Source organism: Protomyctophum parallelum (assembly GCF_964188405.1).
Source record: "Protomyctophum parallelum genome assembly, chromosome: 14".
In the NCBI taxonomy this organism is placed as follows: Eukaryota; Metazoa; Chordata; class Actinopteri; order Myctophiformes; family Myctophidae; genus Protomyctophum; species Protomyctophum parallelum.
Window position 1 is genome coordinate 42475046 of NC_139709.1, and position 22089 is coordinate 42497134.

The 22089-nt window shown below is 41.8% G+C and overlaps 1 protein-coding gene across 4 annotated transcripts in view; it reads left to right on the plus strand.

Annotated features, from left to right (window-relative positions):
• glis1a (GLIS family zinc finger 1a) overlaps positions 1 to 22089 on the plus strand; it is a 34648-nt gene that overhangs the window by 11410 nt on the left and 1149 nt on the right. For all 4 annotated transcript variants that reach the window (XM_083781205.1, XM_083781207.1, XM_083781206.1 and 1 more), the window contains 6 exons: positions 5283 to 5444; positions 10480 to 10593; positions 13573 to 13702; positions 15047 to 15203; positions 20695 to 20846; positions 21102 to 21227. In XM_083781205.1, coding sequence (XP_083637331.1) covers positions 5283 to 5444; positions 10480 to 10593; positions 13573 to 13702; positions 15047 to 15203; positions 20695 to 20846; positions 21102 to 21227 — 841 coding nt within the window. The remainder of the gene's footprint in view (positions 1 to 5282; positions 5445 to 10479; positions 10594 to 13572; positions 13703 to 15046; positions 15204 to 20694; positions 20847 to 21101; positions 21228 to 22089) is intronic.

The following is a 22089-nucleotide window of genomic DNA, read 5'->3' on the forward strand; positions in this document are numbered from 1 at the left end:
AGTCAAATACACAGCATTCATCTCAATTAAACAATAGTACGTAACATAACAGCTGACGTTAAAGCAAAACACCCCAAGACATATGGATTCTGACAGACTGATTCTAAAATACTAAGCACCTGACCATGTCACTGACAATCATAGATGTTTTGTCAAGACCATTCTGGAGATGAGACCTGTCAATACTTTCTTCTTTTTTTCCCCAATTTAGTCGTTATGGCAATTGTTTCCTCCTCACACACATTTCTGTGTTGTCACTGCTGTTGTATCCTGACTCAACCAGTGAGGAGCCCCCAGCAGGAGGTCGTATAGAGCCTTCGTCCTACTCCTCCAGTGAGGAGCCCCCAGCAGGAGGTCGTAGAGCCTTGGTCCTACTCCTCCAGCCCCCAGCAGGAGGTCGTATAGAGCCTTCGTTCTACTCCTCCAGTGAGGAGCCCCCAGCAGGAGGTCGTAGAGCCTTGGTCCTACTCCTCCAGCCCCCAGCAGGAGGTCGTATAGAGCCTTCGTTCTACTCCTCCAGTGAGGAGCCCCCAGCAGGAGGTCGTAGAGCCTTGGTCCTACTCCTCCAGCCCCCAGCAGGAGGTCGTATAGAGCCTTGCTCCTACTCCTCCGGCCCAACACTCCCTGCTGACAGGTGCACTGCCAACCCACCCAGCTTCCCTCCCCCGAACACGGACCAAAATTGTGTATGTGTAGATGGTCGACAAAGCCGGATGCACCTCATTGGCTTTGAACCCATGACCTCTGTGGTGGTGGGCAGGCACTTTAACCACTGTGCCACCCGAGCATCAAGTCAATACTGATGCCTTCAAAAACACCACTAGTCTACACAAGGCTCCATTCCCACCCCTACAGAATCCAATCTCTGAGCGACACCATACTGGTGTTTCTGGGTTGTTGTTGTTGTTGTTTTTACACATTTAAATACACTTTCTAGTCACTAGTTTTATTAAAGGACAGAATTAGAATAGAGCTTTGAGACCTGTGACCCATGAATAAAAAGGACTTTGGCAAAGTCCACGACAGAGACAAGACTAGGGCTGACGACCTGTCTTTTAAAATGTACAACAGTCCCCTGGGCCCATGCATCATCTACAGTTCACATCCTGAAGCACAACCTTGGTCATTCTTGGGAGAGAATGACCGGTGTCTTTCCCATGATGACCTTGTGTTTTGTTGCCAAATCTCTCTCTCTCTGTCTCTCTCTCTCTCTCTCTCTCTCTCTCTCTCTCTCTCTCTCTCTCCCCCCCCCCCTCTCTCTCTCTCTCAGCAGCCCTCAGATGAAGTGTGAGTAAGACTTTCTGTAATTCCCCCATGGTTCCACTAATGTCATCATACCGTGTCTTCCATTAGTGCTATTCAGACAAACCTACACTACTACAGGACACAAGGCTGTGAAATTGAATTAGTTCATTAAATATGACCTAATCTGCCGCCAACTTGTAAATATATTAATGTGGAGTTTTGCCCACTGACAGATTAATATGATTAAATAAACAGCAGAAAGCATCACCACAGAAAGGAGTTATTAGTCACGCTCGTGAGACTTGTATAAAATCTCAATGTGGAATAAGTAATTTTATTTTCATACAACACCTGAGCCAAAAACATGAAAATTAAGTCACTCCTATTGCAGTGGTGGAAAAGGAATATTTCTTATGAATATACTCTGTGTTTGTTCATGAATTCATGGTAATTTACCAGCTCATAACGTCAAGTCTAAGATTAGACAGGTACTATTCATGTTGAGCTCCCTATGGCGGTTTCAACGTAACCATGGAAGAATCAGCCATGCATATCTTACAGTGTTTGGCCTACATACTGTATACTGTGTTCAGCATTTTAGTGGCTTTACATATAGCACATACGTTTCTTTCCTGCAGAAAGATATACTGGTATGTATTTCTATTATAAGTATTCCCTCAGATTTGCCTCCAGCAGAAATCATACCAGACAGTGATGAAGTATAGCTACTACATGAAAACAAAAACATTCATCTTTCCATGGAGAATATAGTGAGGTCAATAGGGCTGGGCGCTATGACAATATTACAATATATGGAGCTGCGCCTGATGCTATGATGACTACGAGGTTAGAACTCGTAGATCTTATAGATCTGCCATGTTTTACTGTTTTTGTACGTCACCATTGTACAACAAAGTATAATAGGGCCTACAGGGTTGATCTTTTTTCTCCTTGTGTTTTTTCTTTTTAATATAACAAATTAAAGGGGTTTGGGCTTCTCGATTATTTGATTAACGGTTACCTAGTGAGCAAGATTAAGTCAGTTACTGGTTCTAAATATGGGTTTCTATATATTTTGCCCGGCCCATCTGGGGTCTGGTCGTTGCAATACAAAACTGAGTAGAGTAGAGGTTTGTCAAGAACAGTTTGAATACATAGACCACCACATCCACAAATACAATGGCAGTGAAACTGTACGCTGTATGAGACACAGTATGTACGTATTTTAAGTCACTTTGAGAGAGTGAGTGTATTTTTGATGTCACTTAAAATTCACAATTTATTGAAACAATGCTTAAATCAGCCCCATGGCATGTGGAATTAATGGAAGGCATTGTTTGGAATGAAGTTCCATTTAGAATATTCAGAGCCTTTCAGAGAAAGACACATTATACTCACAAGCCAAGGGAATAAAGTGCATAAACGTTTTCATCTGAAAGCTTAGATGAAGCTGTGCTTAATTTTCTAACCATGTGAACAACATGAGAAATGTTTCTTCTTAGGAGCTACATATAATCGGACGGATATAGTTTCATTTGTTTTATTTTTTTGTTTCATGGCCTTTAAACTGTAGTAGCCATAGGGTTGAACTGTAATGGGGAAGATTGGATGCATATGTAGCATCCTGCAGTTCAAACATTTCCTTTCAAATTACTCAAACGAAGGTAACTGCTGTACTGTAAGTGCAGTTTCGTCTAACTTGACATAGTGGATTGTAAAAGTTGCATAATGTTTGTTGTGTTATCCTCAGTTACCCAGGACATAATATATTGCATATGCAATGGTTTGTGTGTGTGTGTGTGTGTGTGTGTGTGTGTGTGTGTGTGTGTGTGTGTGTGTGTGTGTGTGTGCGTGTGCGTGTGCGTGTGCGTGTGCGTGTGCGCGTGTGCGTGTGCGTGTGTGAGTGTGCATGCACAGTTGATGTGGACATAAACCATTCAAATGTTTCAGAAGGATCACCTCTACAACCCTGTATTTTTAATGAGCTGCTGTTGACTTTAGGACTTTAGGTTATTGTGTGCAGGTTCAGCAGGCCTTGGATTGAACAGCATACATTTTGTTGAAGCTCGTTAAACTCAATGAGCTGAATGACATTTATTATCTCATTAGTGAGAGCCAATAAAACTGTGGAATGAACGTAAGGAAGAGAAAAACGTTTGTTTTTGGATTGTCTTGAAAAGGATACAGTATACTGTATGCTGTCTGTGTTGCAGTATATAAATCAGACCCTGTTTAAATTAGTTGTAAATAATTATTTTGGTTTGTTTTAATCGGTTTGGAGCACCATGTGGATTGGATTTAACACATTGGCACAGTTCACAATGGTGTCAGGGAATCACAGAAGTATATGCACTTTTTTTATGCACACTATATTGACTTTATAATGCCCTCCTATCATTGTTTATTTCAGCACATACTCGCTGTATGGTTCTGTGTGGCAAACCCGCGCATCTGGCACGACAACATGGTTAAAACAAATATTTGCAAATGCGAGTAACTGATTCAGTTGCATCTAAAATGTATGAGACATTTGTGATGGTGGAGGCGCTGTTGCTAAAGACATATTGATATATTTCTATGAGGTTCTGGGTCTATGATACCATGCTACGGTGGTAAATAGTGCATTTATATAGCGCCTTTATTCAAGGCGCTTTACATAGATTGTGCAACACCGATGGCGGCGGAAACCATGCAAGGCATCAACCAGCACATCAGGAGCAATTAGGGGTTCAGTGTCTTGCTCAAGGACACTTCGACACTAACTCTGGGGGAGCCCGAGTTCGAACTGGCAACCTTGCGGTTACCATCCAGCCACCATCCAGCCACTCTACCCCTGAGCCACCGCCGCCCTGGTGTGCTGGTGTGCAGTGACTAGCTGTCTGTGAGGCATCAGGCGAGGTGGCTGCCCACAGAGTGTGTGGTATTTACTTCTTCTCTGGCCCATGTCCAAGAGAAATGCTTTTACCAGCAGCTACTGTAACAACGTTTCTCATATCATGCTCTTAGCATTATGTATGTGTCTTTGTGGTTTGTTCCTATATGTGCCTACACGTGTGTGTGTGTGTGTGTGTGTGTGTGTGTGTGTGTGTGTGTGTGTGTCTGTATGTGTGTGTGTGTGGTTGGTTATATTTTTGCTTGTGTTCATAAAGTATAGTACAGTATACAGTATGCTTATGTGAACAGTGAACACAACCTTGCACTGTATGCCCGTACTGAAGATACCTGAAGCTTCATTTGTACTCAGCCGATCTACAAGCCCTGCATTGCATTGTGAGCTTGTAGATCTGCTGTTCTTTAGAATAGTTCTGCCATTGTTTATTGCAAGTAGATCTGCTCTTGTCGGTGTGAAACACTCACACGCAAATAAGTATCATTGCAGTGGCTCTGTCTCTGTATATTGTGTTTTACTGAGGCAATTTGTCCCAGGGCATTTACATAGAATCTGATGACCCGCTTGTGGATTCCTGAGTCATCACAAATCTACTACTTGTGTATTTACAAATACATTTTCAGAAAGAAAGGTTGTTGCCATGCGATGCATCATCATTTTGGAGATTAGCTATTTTCGCTATTTTGGGGAAGAATGAATGCCCAAAAATAGGGACACTACGTTAGTATGAATGTTGTTATTGGTTAAAGACAAGAAATCACATCTGTAACATGTGTCACATGTTGATGAAATGGCATTGAATGAGATGTACTTAGCGTCGTACTAAAATCAGAGTAGTCAGCAAAACATGTTCAGAGAACATTTGATGTTATGAATGGCACAAGACAAATAAGTTTATTTTCAACTATTTTATTATTATCGAACGCTATAGGGGTGGGACCCCAAATGACGCCTGTGCTGACATAATATACATTACACCCTGAACGTTAGTCAGGGCCCAGCCTTTGAAGTGACTGTCTGCCACAGTCCTACCTGTGCAGGAAAGGTTATTTTTGTGTGTGTGTGTGTGTGTGTGTGTGTGTGTGTGTGTGTGTGTGTGTGTGTGTGTGCGCGTGTGCGTGTGCGTGTGCGTGTGCGTGTGTCCTAGTTTGAGGGCTGTTCTAAGGCGTTCTCACGTCTGGAGAACCTCAAGATTCATCTGCGGAGCCACACAGGAGAGAAGCCCTACATCTGCCAAAACCCTGGCTGTCTCAAAGCCTTCAGTAACTCCAGTGACCGCGCCAAGCACCAGCGCACTCACCTGGACACGGTCAGTAAGCTGTACTAATATTGTGGTGTACTCAAGTACTGTACTTAAGCACAATTTTGAGGTACTTTTACTTTCCTGGCGTATTTCCAATTTTCTATACTTTTACTTCTACTCCACTACATCTCAGAGCAGGCCCGGCGCCAGGATGAAATGACTGAGGGGGCAATTGAGATTTTTGAGGGGGCCAAATTTTGCGATGAAAATGCTTCAATCTGGTGCACTTTGAGCTCAAAACGTGTCGCAGTGCAATGCATTTTGAGCTTGTAGATCTGCTTTTTTGCTATTTATTTATTGGAATCCTGAATTATTTTTCACTTTTTTTATTCGAATTCTGGAAAAGAATACATTAACTTTATGATTATGAACAGTGGACCGTGTGCCGGGGGAGAGTGTGACAGTCTGATGTGACAGAAGCTTGCCCTGCACACATGCGTTAAAATATATATTAATTAAAAAGTCAAATGTAAAGTAATGGTACACGTACACATTTCAATTTCAATGCAAAGATATTTATTGTCTTATTGGCATGATAAACATACGTTTGCATTGTCAAAGCATACAATAATAAAAACTGTTAAGAAAATGTATATATATATACAGTGGCTTAGGCTATATACAAAAAAGGCCTCAGTAAGACAGTTTATAGGCTATCAAAAAAAAGAGAGGCAGGCGGCAACGATAATTTGTGGTAAAAAATATAATAAGAAATGGAAAAGGGTATATTTACAGTTCAGATATACAAAAATTTGTCTCGGAATTACAGCTTGCTTAAAAAAAGCTGTTCAATAGTCCTTGTCAGTATAGCTGCAGTCTTCTTTTGGATGAGTTGAGCAGCATTTCTTTCCATTCGTCTCTGAACTTCTTAGTCAAGTCATTCTCGAATGCCAGTTGGATCAGATTGGCTTTCCGATTGTGTAGCATACTGCGTCGGTGATCAGAGAATACATTCTTCAGCGTGGAGAAAGAATTCTCGCACATAGCAGTCGAGGCCCCAAATGTCAGTGCGTCGTGTTTGAATGCAGTCAGCACCACTGGCCAGAGAGCTGCGTGTTCCAAAATAAGTTGGCACAAAGTCACTTTCTCCTGCTTCTTGTCCGCTGAGCCTGTGCCTGGGCGCTCAAAAAAGGCACGTGCAACGGTAAACTGTGCCTCGTTTGTTTCAGTGTTCGTCAAATCCAGTAGTGGCTTCACTTTGCTGGAATTCAAAAAGTTCTTGCTGGAAGGGTCGAGTGCATCCAAAGCTTGGATATACGTGCTGTTGCGCTCGCTGAAACGCGCGGTCATTTCACCAAGAACAGAGTCCAGAATGCCAAAAAACAGCCGCTTGCACTCCTGTTCTGTGCTCGCTTCACGTTGACCAAGACTCTCCTCGACAACGAAATCCTGCAGAAAACAGCTGACTTGTTGTTGCCGTTTTGGACGTCCCGGTGTCGCATCATCAGCTACAGTGTCAGCCCACAGTTGATCAAATTCTGCATCGGCTAAATCGGCTATTTTCACTTATTTTGGGCTTGTTTTCATATACCCTACATTTAGCATTATATTGATCAATCCTTATCCTGTAGAACAAGTACATTATCGCGCTATATTACATATCGATGCGATCTGCGTTATTATGACCTTAATTTTCATGGCAGGTACATTCCAAAGCAACTATAATAATAACCACGTTATGGTGACATAATGTTACATTAAATACATTCAAGTCTTCTTCTGCTGGAACTAGGAAGCCATCACCAGTGCCCCCAACTGGAGCCTGGAACATTAGCATGAATTAGCTTCTCTCAAGGGATCTTTTTCCATAATAAAGAAACTTGAATCACCCTGACCACTGCAACAATGACATAGCACCCCTCCCCACCCCAAGGATGTCCGATAGGTGATGAATGTTGTTTTTCCAGTTCTAGATGGGAGCTCATTAAGATCCTGCTGCATCTTGTATGAAGATGCATCCTTACCTACTTCCTTTCAATGCCTGGAAATGTACCATTGTTTTGTCTGTAACTATAGTTATAACCAATAACCAAAAACCAATCCATCGCGCAAGGTAGTTACATTATCGCGCATTATTAGTTACACACAAAAATATATATATATATATTATATTTATTTAAAAAAAAAATCCACTTTTGATCTAAGGGGGCAGAGAGGTTGATCTAAGGGGGCAAACACCCCCTTTGCCCCCTCGTGGCGCCGGGCCTGTCTCAGAGGCAAATTGCAGAAACAGAGACTATTGCACTTTTTACTCCAATACAATTATTTGAACATTTTAGTTACTAGTTACTTACTTTATTTCTTTATTGATTGGATATTGTATTAGTCATGTAAACAGCACGTACATACGTACAGTAAGACATTAAAGCTAAAAGGATAACACAAAAAGGTCCAGGGAACTTGTTTCCATCGTGGCCTCTTATGTATCAATTCATATTATACAAAATTAACAAAATAATTCATATCATCTACAAATACAAACACTATACAGTATGTACAAAAGGTAAATTACATTGACCCTTTTGCTCTCCTGACAGGTGTTAAGTAAACTGATTACCTTGTGGCATTGATACTTTTACTTAAGTAATGTGAGTACGTCTTCCAACACTGCCTAAACTCTGGATCCAGCCACAACCTTCCAGTCACGCATGGCTTCAGTTTAGAATGAGTTTAGCCACGTTGATTGTTTATTGGACCGCAATGAGTACTGTAGTGTGAATGTATGAACAGTAACCCATACACGCCCATGTGCGCACACACCAATTCCAAATATAAATTCATGTCTAGTACAAAGTACAAACCTCTCTGTCACACACGGGTATGTGCTCACATACAGTACACAATAACGTATTTTAACTACTTTCACCCTAAGTAGTTACCCCATATTTGGGTGGAAATCTTAAAAAAAAACGCCAAAGGTTTTAAAAAATTCTAAACATTTTCCAAAATGGCATCTCTTACAAGCTCAGAACATGTCACATCACAATGAGTGATGAGTTTGTGCATTGGCCATTTTCAAACAAATTTGTATCTCATTAGCAGTAGCGCTCTCTTGCTTGTTTTTCATCTCCATATTCAGTTACATGAACACTTTCATTCCTTGAGATTGTGCAACTAGATTTCTGTATGGCAGATCTGTTCTATAAAACACTTTTTTAATTCTCTTTCCCCCCCTTTTCCTTTTCTTTAGAATGGCAGGTTTGAGTGGTAATCCAGCCAAGTGCACATCTCCTGTTACACTTTAATGACCAGGGAGAGGATAGAGCAGTAAACACTGCGCATGAGGCACGATTTTCTCCATTTTGTGGTTTCTATTCATAGCCTACTGGCTAATAAAGGCGGCTCAATCAGTCTGTCCATGGTATCTCTCAAAACCGTCTGGACACATACATGTAATATGTATTTATGTATTATTTATTTTATTTTGGAACAGGTAATCAATATAGAATAGATTCTTATTTAGTTCCACATTTTAGGACACTATGGATTAAAGCACATAGATCGGTTTACTGTAAATACAATACATTTGGGGAATATGTCAAGATTTTACCCCGTATTACATTTCGACCAATCTGGGAACCCATCGGCAAAAAAGGAAGAACGGCGCCCGCTGCTGTTTGTTTCATATTCATTCATAATTCATGTTGCCTAAAAATGTGGATAACAGGATGTTGGCCCGTTTGGTCCACACTCAGCCCTCCTCTTCAGGGACTCACTCTTTCCCAGGAGTTTGGGCATGGTGGACAGGGTTTTAGGCATAGTTTTAGTGAAGGTTTAGACTAAATCAAAGCGAAACACCTGGGAAAGAGGGAGTCAGGCTGACAGGAAATGGGGAGAGAGATGGGGGGGAAGACATGCAGTAAGGGCCGTCGGGAACAGGAGTCGAACCCGCGGCACACTGCCAGACTGGATTACCAGTCAAGGTGCCTGGACCATTGAGCCATGGCCCATGCCCGCTATATGTTTTTTGCTTGAGGGTTTTGACAGAAAGATTTTCAAGGGTGTGAGTAGTTATTCTTGTATTGTCCCATTTCATTTCATCTTTGTAAACCACAGTCACTCTCATATTTAACAAAAGATGACCAAAGACCAAAGTCACTATATCTAGCCGCATGGGGCCCTGTGTGAGAATGTTAGTGCTTTAAGATTCCAGCAACAACATTTTGAACATAAAATACACATTGCATTGTTGTCTTTTAATAAAAGGTTTTCATAAAAGCATAACTCACTCCACCTGGTCAACTTGGCAACTGCTATGCAGAAATGTTTCCGCTTGTTCATCTTAGCTACAGTACAGTACAGCTACAAGAGTTCCAAAGGAGTGTTTTAACTGATGGTAGGCTACATCAAGCTATATATCAAGGAAGTATTGCAATTAATTTAAAATAAATACAAATACTTTAATACTTTAGTCATTTGTACAGAGCAATTTGCGCAGTGTTGTGGCAAAGATTTAGGGTTAGAAAACCTGAAAACAAAACAAGAAAACACATTTTATGGGGGGTTGACTATAATATGCTGTAACACAGGATTACATTTTCTTTTCCATTTACCGGTAAATTAAAATTTAAAATGTACTTGAACTGCACTGAGCCAAGTCCTAATCTTGATGTGAACTTCAACTCTCCTTTCTCCTTCTCCCTTTAAGCTTACAGATGAAATATAGTAGGTATGGTAAGATTTACTACACTGGGATGTAAAAGGTTTATAACATTGGGAGGATCCTAAATATTTGTATATATTTAGCACACTCTACTCCACTGCTGTATATAATATCCCACTTGTGACACACCTGGCAGTGATTCCGGATCACCTAAACCTGAACTTGTATTATTTGTATACACTTGAGGCTTTACTATTCAAACTTGTTTGACCCCAATATCCAACGCTACAATCTTCCCCAGGTGTGAAACTTTGCTTTGATTTAAATGATGTACTCATCAAATGATGCTCTTATACTGACGAACGTTCCTCCCCACACCTGATTTCTTCTACTTCTTCTTCTTCTTCCGCATTGTCTCTTTCATTGGTGGCCTCACAGAAGCCATACGCCTGTCAGATCCAAGGCTGCACCAAGCGCTATACGGACCCCAGCTCCCTGCGCAAGCACGTCAAGGCCCACTCAGCCAAGGGGCTCCAGGAGAGGGAAACGAAGGTACCAACAACACTCCGTTCGGCAGCTGGTTGTCGTGAAGGGGGGTAGTGGGGGCGGGATAGGGGGGTCAAAGAGAGAAGGAAAAACATTGTATGAGGGATAGCAAGAGAGCAGTTAAGGGGGAGAGTGTGAGGTTGAAGAAGAGAGAGAGAGTGATAAAGAGAAAAATGTTTGCGAGTGAAGAATAGGGTTAAGACAGATAAGTAGAATATGGAAATCTCAGATGGAAATGAGCAAGAAGGAACCTTTGTGGAAGGAGGAGAGAGACAATAAGTACACAAAAACTTTGTTTGCCCATGACAGAGAAAGAGATATGAGGGGAAAGGTAGGAGGAGGAGAGAAAGAGAAGAGCAGGAAGAGGAGGCATGAGATGGGGGGCTTGCTTAGTGGAGAGAATAGGATGTGTGTGTGTGTGTGGTGTGTGGTGTGTGGTGTGTGTGTGTGTGTGTGTGTGCGTGAGTGCGTGCGTGCGTGCGTGCGTGTGTGCGTGCGCGTGTGTGTGCGTGCGTGCGTGTTAGTGCGTGCGTGCGTGTTAGGAGGGGGGGCTGTAGTTGGAGTGTGTTTAGGATTCTGTAAAGATGAAATGCAGCGCAACACACTGTATTATTCGTTCACATTCCCTGGAAGTGGAATAGGGGGCCTATTGTTCGATGCTATCTGGCGCGCTGTTTGTTTTCTACGGGTCATAAGTGACAGTGGACCACTTTGGCATGCTATTCCTATGCCTCGTTTCATTTAAGCAGAGACACGTGTGCTTGTATGTTTGTGACACGCGGGTAACACGCATTGGACCTGAAGCTTTTTCCCCCCGGAGACTTGGTTGGGACTTTCTCTTGTCACAACAAACACTTAATTAATTCAACCACTTACAGCTCTGCGTTTCCTCAAATGAATTGAGTCACAGTTTTTTGAAGTATGTGTGTTCGTAAACATTGGTTTATTTGTTTGATTTCTTTTTTTTACTGATTAAGTGTCGCTTTGCCCTCATTGTTTTGTTGTTTTGCGACTGTCATTAGAAAATGTCCTTTTAAGTACCGGAGATGTCTTTGGGTTTGTTCTGGACAGGGGGCTCTTTTTTTGTTTGAACGTTTTGGAACAGTCTTGCCTAAAAAGGACTCTAGTCATGCTGCATTGTAGTTGAATCACCAAAAAGCCAAACAAGAGCCAGGCTGTGTTTCATAGAAAATGAACAGGAGAATACCCTTAAGAGAACACATCTTACATCTTCAATTAGTCTAAGAAATGAGGATTCATAGCAAGAGATAAGTGAATTACCTCATAATTTAGGGTTATTCGGGTTCCATTACCCAAAATTGGAAAAATGTGTTCCTTCACAAAACAACAAGGCTTACCGTAATCTCCTTCTCCTTGTACGCATGTGGAGCATGTGTGCTTCCGCACAATATTAAATATGCCTTTGATACCTTTGATACATTTGTGACTGTGGTTTGCAACCAAGACAAATTTCCTGGACAGCTACTGTTCTGATCTGGGTTTCTAGGAATTCTTTGTGAATATATTATCTGTTCAAAGTTTTGTTGAATTTATTTTGACCACTATGGTAAAAAGAAATCTGCACATATTCTAGACCAGGGCCACTATACTTACAAACTCACTCCAGAGGGCCGAAACCTTTTATATTCTAGACCAGGGCCACTATACTTACAAACTCACTCCAGAGGGCCGAAACCTCTTATATTCTAGACCAGGGCCACTATACTTACAAACTCACTCCAGAGGGCCGAAACCTCTTATATTCTAGACCAGGGCCACTATACTTACAAACTCACTCCAGAGGGCCGAAACCTCTTATCTCCGTTTTTTGTAATTAATGCCCTACTTGAATCCTGAAAAGTAACATTCTTTTTTTTAAATGCATTTAGTTATACTTAACTTTATGAACTTAAACACAAATATTAGACATAAAAAAAGGCATTGCAATTGTAATACTAGTAAAAGCTACTAATATAGACGTAATATAGTTCTAGGCCCTCCACAAAAACAAAATCCTTGATTGTGCGTGTTAAAATACTTGATTATGCGTGCTAAAATCCTTCATTTTACAATGAAATACCTATGCAGGTTTGTATGTGATTTTATGCTGGGAAATTGCAGAAAGTTGTGAAATATGTGGAAATTAGCAAAATATGTGGAAAATATTTAAATGCAAAATAATAATAATAATAATAAATTGCATTTTTATAGCGCTTTTCCAAGTGCTCAAAGCGCTTTACAATGGTTCATTCATTCATACATTGGGAGGTGAAGCGGCGAACAGTCGACGCCAGCGTCCTCACTTCCCACATTCACACACCAATGGTGGCAAGCTCACACCAACCAACTCATTGGAGGCAATGTAGGGTTCAGTGTCTTGCCCAAGGACACTTCGACATGTGGACTGGAGGAGCCGGGATTCGAACCGCCGACCCAGGGATCATTGGACGACCTGCTCTATCTCCTGAGCCACAGCCGCCCTTGCTGTAAAGTTTTGAAATATGCAAAATATGTGAGAAGTTACAGATTATGCAGGATTTATGTGATTTTATGCAGTGAAATATGCAAGGAAGTTGCTAAATATGCAGGAACTTTGAGCTATTACGCACTTTTTTATTGACACGTGCATAATCTCCGTCATTTGGCCGATTATGTGATCCCATAAAGTAAACGCATCGTTCTGGATGGTCTCTAATATTCTGTCTGTGATGTCATGTGAATTGATTGAGTGGCTTAAACTGATGGTCTCATTCTTATTCCCTTTATACACTGTTTGTTCTATGGCTTTTTTAACACAAAAAACACACCAGCGAATAACAGCCCATGATATAATGTCAATGGAATCTTGATGAGTTATATGACATGTAGCAGGGGACTATATATGGAAGGACTGAACAAGTGTTTTTGATTGATCTGACAAAGATCCACTATGGATCAAAACGCTGTCTATACTTTTTGTTAAATTAATTATTTCTTGTTTGACAGGTTCAAGTGCACTCTGTGCTGGAGCCGGACATGTTGAGCGAATGTCTGGCCAGGCAGCATCTCCATGGCTCCGCCCCCGCCCAGCTTAGAGGCAACAGATCCCCTGCTCCCAGTCAGGACGACTACACAGGTACTGTACTGAATGTCCACATGAAACGCTAGTGAAATACGGCGGAAATCTCCATTTTGGTGTCTGACACCTCTGAGGAAATGAACAAAAACAAAGAAAATGGTAATAGACCAAACACACCTGGGCTGTTTTATTTTTGTATTTTAAAGCTGTCTCTCTCATGCCCTCATATGCTCCTTCACTCCCTCCCTCTCATTCCTTCGATGATAGCTCATCATGCCAGTGTTTACCTTGTCCAATTACCGGGCAGTGACTGTGGGCAAGTTGGCCCTTCTCCCTTTGCCTGTCCCTCAAGCCTCTCCAAACTGTTTTTCCAGCCAACCTCTCCTTCTTTACGCTCTCTCCCTCTCTTTGAATGGCTGAACCGGACTCAAGAAGCTGTCAGGTACACTGAGGCTCAGTTGGCAAAGGAGGAGAGAAAGGGTCCAGGAGAGCTGTCCATGTCTATTACTTCAGACTACTTGCAGTCGTACCCAGAAGGCTTTGAGGAAAAAGTCCTCAAACGGCACATTGCAAGCTGTGTTTATTCAGTGCGAAACAAGCGTGCCAGTGTTTAATGTTGAAAGTGCCCAAGAGGACCGTGTTCTTATCAGCACCGGGCAATTGTTCCACGAAGTGTGCCATATAAGCTATTGGCTGCATTACATTTTCTATTAAAAAAATAACCTTTTATATTCATTGCTTGTTTGGCTGTTCTGTTCTGTTCTGTTCTGTTCTGTTCTGTTCTGCTCTGCTCTGCTCTGCTCTGCTCTGTTCTGTTCTGTTCTGTTCTGTTCTGTTCTGTTCTGTTCTGCTCTGCTCTGCTCTGCTCTGTTCTGTTCTGTTCTGTTCTGTTCTGCTCTGCTCTGCTCTGCTCTGCTCTGCTCTGTTCTGTTCTGCTCTGCTCTGCTCTGCTCTGCTCTGTTCTGTTCTGTTCTGTTCCGTTCCGTTCCGTTCCGTTCCGTTCCGTTCCGTTCCGTTCCGTTCAACAATTGCAAAACTGTTGTAATGACGATGTCCGTGTATGTATAGTTTGCCACTCTCTATGCAATGACTCAATGCATTGTTTTCATAATCAAATCTGTCTGCAATATGTCTTCTTGATTCTTTCGATTATATCTCTGATTCAATCAGATTCCAAGACACTGAGCTCATCTGGCAATGGGTGACGCAGCTCAACTACTGTATACGTATACTGTACTCAAAGTTTACCCTTGTTAATCATTTATCTACTTTTCTGTTTTTAGTGACCACTAAAAACAGCTTTATGATGACATATGGTGCAGTCGTCGTCTAAAACAGATCTCATGTAGCATTACATAAGTTATATATCACGATTTTATCATCTTTTCTTCTCTTCTCCAGGCGTGTACTCCGTTTCCAATGCTGTCCATAGGAGAGTCAGCGCTGAGATTATCCCACAGTCTTTAAATCCTTGCTCCAAGTATGCAAGGTTGGAGGGAAACTTCAGCGCCAACAGCCCCCTGTCTTCACTGGTGACCCCAGGCAACATGAGAGGAGGGTGAGCGCCAGGCCTTCACTGATATGTCCACAATTTGATGTCTGTTTGAAGAGTTTCTTGCTTAAATGTCATACCCACCATAATAAATACAGTAAAGGTGCCCGAGTAACTAGGACTAACTGTTGCAGCGACAGAGATCACCCTCTCCAACCAGCATCCCACCCGTGAACATGGACAACTGTGTTCATACAAGTGCTCCGCCAAGCTGGAGGCACCCAGCTTGGCGGAGCACTTGTATGAACACAGTTGTCCATGTTCATTGAAACCCCAGTCTCCGGTTGTGGGCAGGAACCCTACCCTGGTGCCGTCACCATATGCCCCATAACTAAGGTTCTTAACACTTTCATATGTCATATGAGATATTTAATGGTGAGAATAGTATTTTAGTAAAGAACTGCATTTTTCCTGCAGGTGAATCCATTGGAGTAGGTCGGAATGTACGTGCTTTGTCCCAGTAGCCATTTGTAACACACTAGGCCACATTTCATACTGTATCTATATTTCAACTTATTTTTAAAGCCTTAGAGCAGCTACTTATTTAAAGATTTCATGCTCATTTTTGCTTTGCCTCTCTGTCTACTGAGCACATTCCCAGAAATAGAGACAGCGATGTGTGCCTATGCATACTTGAGTAGACCAGAGACTTTATCACCAGAGCTAGAGTTATGGCTTTGCGGTCGCTCTGATTGGGTAATTGGAGGCCGCAGAACTTATGTGTCCCGTAAACCGAGACACGTCTCATTCAGCCCAATGAAAAAAAGTGACGGAGAGACTAAAAAGGCGCAGCTGTAATGCTCCAGGGCAGTGGTTTCCGGACAATTAGCCATCAAATCATTGCTCATTGTTCCTTCACCTTGCTTGTACTATTAGCTGCTATTGGCGTGATGCACACAATCATTTGCCTTCCATCAAGGAGGGTGATTAGGCCATGTTCACATGGGTGATGTTCGATGCTTGCACGAACATATCTGGCATTTTGCTCAGTATTCCTGTATGTTCATTATTCCTTCATGTTCCTATAGCAATAGCACATTTTCCCTTTCTTTTCCTTTCATTCATAAAGCACATAAATATAAATATTTACAAAACAGCGAGTTAAAACTATGTTACTGATCTGCTGTGCATGTTAACCATATATACTACGTCACATGACAAATAGCAGATCTACAAGCTCACAACGCATTGTGAGCTTGTAGATCTCGTAGATCTTTTTTCTTTTAAATTGATGCATTAATGTCGTTAAAGACATACGGTAACTGGACTCATGTTGAACTTGACACAGCATCTATTTGTCACTACAGTCTGAGAATATGCGGCCAGCGTCTCCATAAATATACTCTCTCTCTGTGTGTGCATTGACGTTGTCTGTACAGAGGCCGAGGATGTCACAGAGAGGCTCAGTGGTGCCCGCGGTACAGAGCGGCCTGCCAAAGCCAATACCATTCAAGCACTTGTTTTTCCCCCGCAAAAAATGGCTTAGCAAGACGTTAAACGCGTAAAATAAATGAGCTTTGCTTCGCAGCGCGGCCCGGCATCAAGCTTCTTACCTCATGGCGAAGTGTTTATTCTGGCCGCAGTTAGGCATTTTAATGTCTTTTAATTATTGAATACCGGTGGGATTCAGAGGCCCATGTTATAGCCTGTCCATCAGCGCGTGTTTGTGATATATAGTGTTTGTGTGTTTTGTGGTCACGGGACTGAGCCCAGACTTTTCTTTTTTTGGTGGGTGAGTGGGTGGGTGGGGGGCTGTATATCCATTAGATACAGGCAGACTAGCTGGGATGGCTTCCACACAGAAAAGTCTGTTATATACATATGAAGGAGGGAGTGGTAATAAAGTTTACATTTACAGAAGCTCAAAGTGGCATGGGATTCAAGTGGTCTGATTTAACTGAAATGTTTGACAGGCTAAAACATGCATACTGTATGTTAAACGGCCGACAGTACTGTGGCTTAGCTGTTAGAGGGGAAGTGGGCTGTGATTGGAACCTGATCGGTCTGGAGCCCATGGAGGGGTTGAGGGGGGGGGGGGGGGTTTGAGAAGTGTCATCCATCATCAATGTCCACCGTTGAGGCGCCCTTGAGCAAGGCACTTAACTCAAATTCTCCAACAAGACTCCCTCAACGAATAACGTTGCGGGTGTTAAAATCCAGGGTTGCTCAGTTCCCTGGGTAAGAAAATGAAGAATGTTCATGTTTCTGAAGGCCCAGCTGTTGGCAGAACATTACACTAGACCTACTCTAAATCGTTGCTTGTATCACATAGACTAAATTATGTACATTTGAATCCAGTAAATCTGTATCTATAAGGGACTCCTGACAGGATTCACATAGATCTTAGCACAAGGGGCTGTCAGGTTTTCCTGGCCAAATCCTAAATAGCTGTTTGGAATGCACAGACTGGCACCTATGGTAAACCTACTCATCCCTTCCTCTGATCCAACCCAACTCTACTGCTATTGAAAACCATTCATGGATTAACGCATCGCTGCACCTAATATACATATAATCTGTGTGATGACTAAGTAAGACTTTAAATGCTGCATGGAGGATTCTTCTCATTCCGAGTGCCTCCTGTGAGGGACGGCAGCTGGCAATAGTTAGCTTGTGATTCACCCTGGACCGTGCAGAGAAAGAGAGAGGGAGAGAAAGAGACAAAGAGAAAGGTAAAGAGTGAGTGAGCGAGAGAAAGCAAAGAAGAGAGAGAGAGAGAGAGAGAGAGAGAGATGGGGAGAGCAATAGATAGAGCGAGAGAAGGGGTTTCGTTGTAAAAAATATGACCAGTGTAACTTGTGCTGACAGCCTCTCTCTCAGGACTGGCCTCTCTGTTAAAATCATGCAAGTCAAAAAGTATGGGCATGCTGACCGCAATAACGACAGATCCAGCTTGCAGACCACGCAGGGCATGGCTCAGACATCTCAACTATGTTGTTGCAACGTTGCAGGAATGTAAGCGATGGAACAGACACGGTTGTTTATAGTTAAAGGTCAGTTCCATACGAGCCGTAGATTATCATTTTGGGAGCCGTCAGCGGGGAATTTAGGGAAGTGTCGAATTCTTGGGGCGCGCAGTCATCGTGGCACAGCCGCGCGTGCATTTATTTCAACGGCTCATAGTATATCAAAGTGCAGATTTGTTTACATAACCCTACACAAAGCCTGGTCTTTATTACCTCGGCAAGCCACAGCCATCTGTAACGTATATCACTTTGGGTTTCTGAAAGTCCATCTGATTAATTTTGGCTTTTTACGGTACTCCATAAGAGACTGTAAAATTTAAGGTAATGTCATTTGACATGGGAAATGGGCAATAAAGGGGACTGGGGAAGATAAATGATAGATATGTAAAGAAAATCTCCAAACATTTCCCTTTTTATGGCTGGTCAGACCTGAATATAGGGAACGCATGGGCCAGCAGCCATCCGTATTCTCTGACAAGGCCTGGCTTGTTTATCCCATTCTGAACGGGCACCCATTTTGGTGTCAGCATCATGTTATGCTTTAGCTATTGAAAAATAGCAGATCTACAAGCTCATATCGCGCCACCGAGTGGCGCGATACGAGCTTGTAGGTCTGCTATTTTTGAAAAATCGAAGAGCGACTGACATTTTTAGAATCTGATCTCAGGTCAGAATGGGTTATTCAGACCAGTGTGTGTCCGGCGGAAACCTCGTATGAATCTGATCTCAGGTCAGAATGTGTTAAGAAACCCCCACTAAAACCCCTTCCAGCAGAAACCAAGGCCATCTGGCCCTCTGGGGACCAATACGCTACAGTACATCATCCAAGAGAGTTCTCAGGCCCTGGCCCACATGAAATGCTGAGTGCAAACTCTTTGAAGGAACAGAGGGGGGGCTTTCAAATACCATACGGGGGCTTTAAGCTGCCTATCTCCTCGGAGAGAGATTCCATTTGTGAACTTTTTTTCCCTCGTCTTCGACTTGGCTACCCTGACTCACTCGTTTCCATGTTGAGTCAGGACACTGTTTGCGCACAGTCAGCACATTCTTTCAGCGTGGCGATGGATACGACTCCCTACACAGACCGCCTGTATACCCTCCCCACAATAGAAACTGTTCCACTATAAGTTGAAGTTTGTTTTTAATTGTGTGTGTGTGTGTGTGTGTGTGTGTGTGTGTGTGTGTGTGTGTGTGTGTGTGTGTGTGTGTGTGTGTGTGTGTGTGTGTGTGTGTGTGTGTGTGTGTGTGTGTGTGTGTGTGTGTGTGTGTGTCTGGTAACACTTGTGATCTCCAGGAAGAATAGCACTCCCCTAGATGCCAGCTGATGAGCATCCAACAAAAACAACCTCACTGTTACCTCATTTCCAGCTTACGATTTTTAATACTTGGAAATGAAGTGTGCGTGTGTGTGTGTGTGAGAGTGCGTGTGTGTGGACCCAGAAAGAGAAATTAAGCTTCTGGGAATTCTATGAGTATGAGTATTACAGTGTTAAAGCATTTTACATGTATATGGCATATGCTGTATTCCTGTTCATGATGTCTGCGATGATTATGATAATATTTTTTTGTCACGTGAACAGCTGTTTTTTCTCACACTTCCAAGAGCTGGGCGATATCTTTTAACATTTATTACATGACTTGCTTGAATACTTGATTCTGATTGGTCAATCACGGAATGAGCACCTAGCTCATATCAATCTGAGTTGCTTGATTTTTGCTGTATCCCAACATAGTGGCCAATGGCCATGTCAACAAACACAAATTTAAATTTACAGCTAAACAGTACACTCAAGAATGTTTTTCAAAACATTTGAGGCAAGAAATAGAACAAAATGCAGTAACAGAATAATCAATATTGATTCATCTTCGATCAACACTTCCAACCGGTGTTTTCCGATTGCACTGGACGCACCTGGCATAAATTAATGGACTACTTTCATTGCCGAAAGCAATGAAATCCTTTTTAAACCAATCAAATAATTTTGTTGTTACTCTTGGTCAATGTATTAATTTATTTATAATGTACCCGTGTAATTAGCGGGATAATCAACGGGGAGCAAGTCATTCTTGATGAATAAACCGCTTCATGGTGATAAAGACCTAATCACTCTGTCAGGGTTTATTTCTCAATAATGACTGGCTCGCTGTTGATTATACCTTGCGTAATAACCAACTCCCTGTCGATTACCCCTTGCATAATATCAAAAGCGCAATATGAGCTTTCATCTGGGACTTTGGTTATTGTAACATCAAGATATATAACTTAAATGTGTTCTGTTCCTGGTCTTAAAAGGCTGCATCTAGACTGTTCCTACTCTCAACCTGTTTGGACATTATATCCACATTACTAAAGGATAATACAAAAGTTCAGGCTTTTGAATATCTCAGGAAAGCACCAGAATAGCTTAGCCATCCCCAAAATATTAATAATATATATATTTATTTAAACTAAGATTTACTCCAGCCCTAATATTACCCTTGTGTTTGTTTAGGTGTTTAAATAGATTAACTTAACCTTTACGTTGCTATAGGGATATACAAGCATCCTCTTTCATGCCCACTGATGGAAGCCCAGTGAGGACTTCAGTGGACTATCCTGCTCTGCCAGACAGACCAGACATCATACGAATGCATGGCTTCCACAGGATCTACAACCAACAGGAACTTCTCTCAGAACAGCAAGGTATATAAACCATCAAAGAGCTTGTCAATGTTACTGGCCTTGCAGGATGTTCATATGTGCATTTGCTGTTTAGTTTTTTAGCATTTCATTGTTATTAATTCACTGGTTTTTAAGATGACACGTTATGAATGCAATAAGTTATGTTATGATGATCTCACAGCTGTTTGTTGTGTTGTTGTTTTCCACCTCCTACACCTCATTTCCCCTGTTTTTATTTACGTATATTTGTTCTCTTATGCATTCTTCTCCGGTAAGGCTGTCTGTATGGAGATGGGAAAATGGAACAAACAATAAGTGACGGAGGCTTTGAGACGGCCAACTATCTCACAAACCCCTGCGCTTCACACTCTGCAGCTCAGTCTGCAGTAGATCAGATGAAAGGTTTGTATGTGGGGTCCATCCTCAACACTAAACAACTTACAGTGATTATTATTGTTGTTATTAATATTATTATCTTAAACCTTGACTCTTAACCTTTTCAACACAAATGTTAAATATGGAATCTTGTGATTTAAAACATGATCATCGGGTACTATTATTAAAATTGTGTTTTTAAGTGACCACACATGCCAGTTCATTAAGTATGCCTGGTTTTCAGGTAGGTGGTGATCCACCTGAACTGAAGCCGCACAAAGCTAACCTTGAACCTTGAACCCACAGCTTTTGTTGTATGATAAAGGGAGAGGGGTTAGTTACCACTAACATGGTATATTTTGAATGGCCTTTTGGCTCAAAGGCTTTCAGCTTTCAGGAAGAAACCAAAAATACACAGGGAAGACATATTTCAATATTCTAATATAATATGGGGACATTGGGGGTCTATTAGAATTATAATGTTAACTCCATAGACATCTTCTTTTTTCTTCTTCTTTTTTTACAAATGTAAAAACGTGGACAATACAAGATAAATGATAATACATATATTTTTTGTAATGCTGATGTCCCATTAGCCAAGAATTATAATAATAAAAAAAGATTGTACAAAACGGGCCACTCCTGAAAACTTTGGAAGACAATCTTAGCCAGTCAGGATAGAATATGAGAAATCAAACAGACCCGGCCTGATAACATGACTATAGAGATCATGGGTACCGATTTGCGTGAGATTTGGATAAAGTCTGACGGATTAATATAAAAAGGTCGGCCACCTGGTGGCGCTATAAAAAGAAGATGTGAAAAATGTAGTTCAAGGATTTTCCTTGGGATCTAGACTCTAGACACTCTCTAGAGAGAGTGTGCAAAG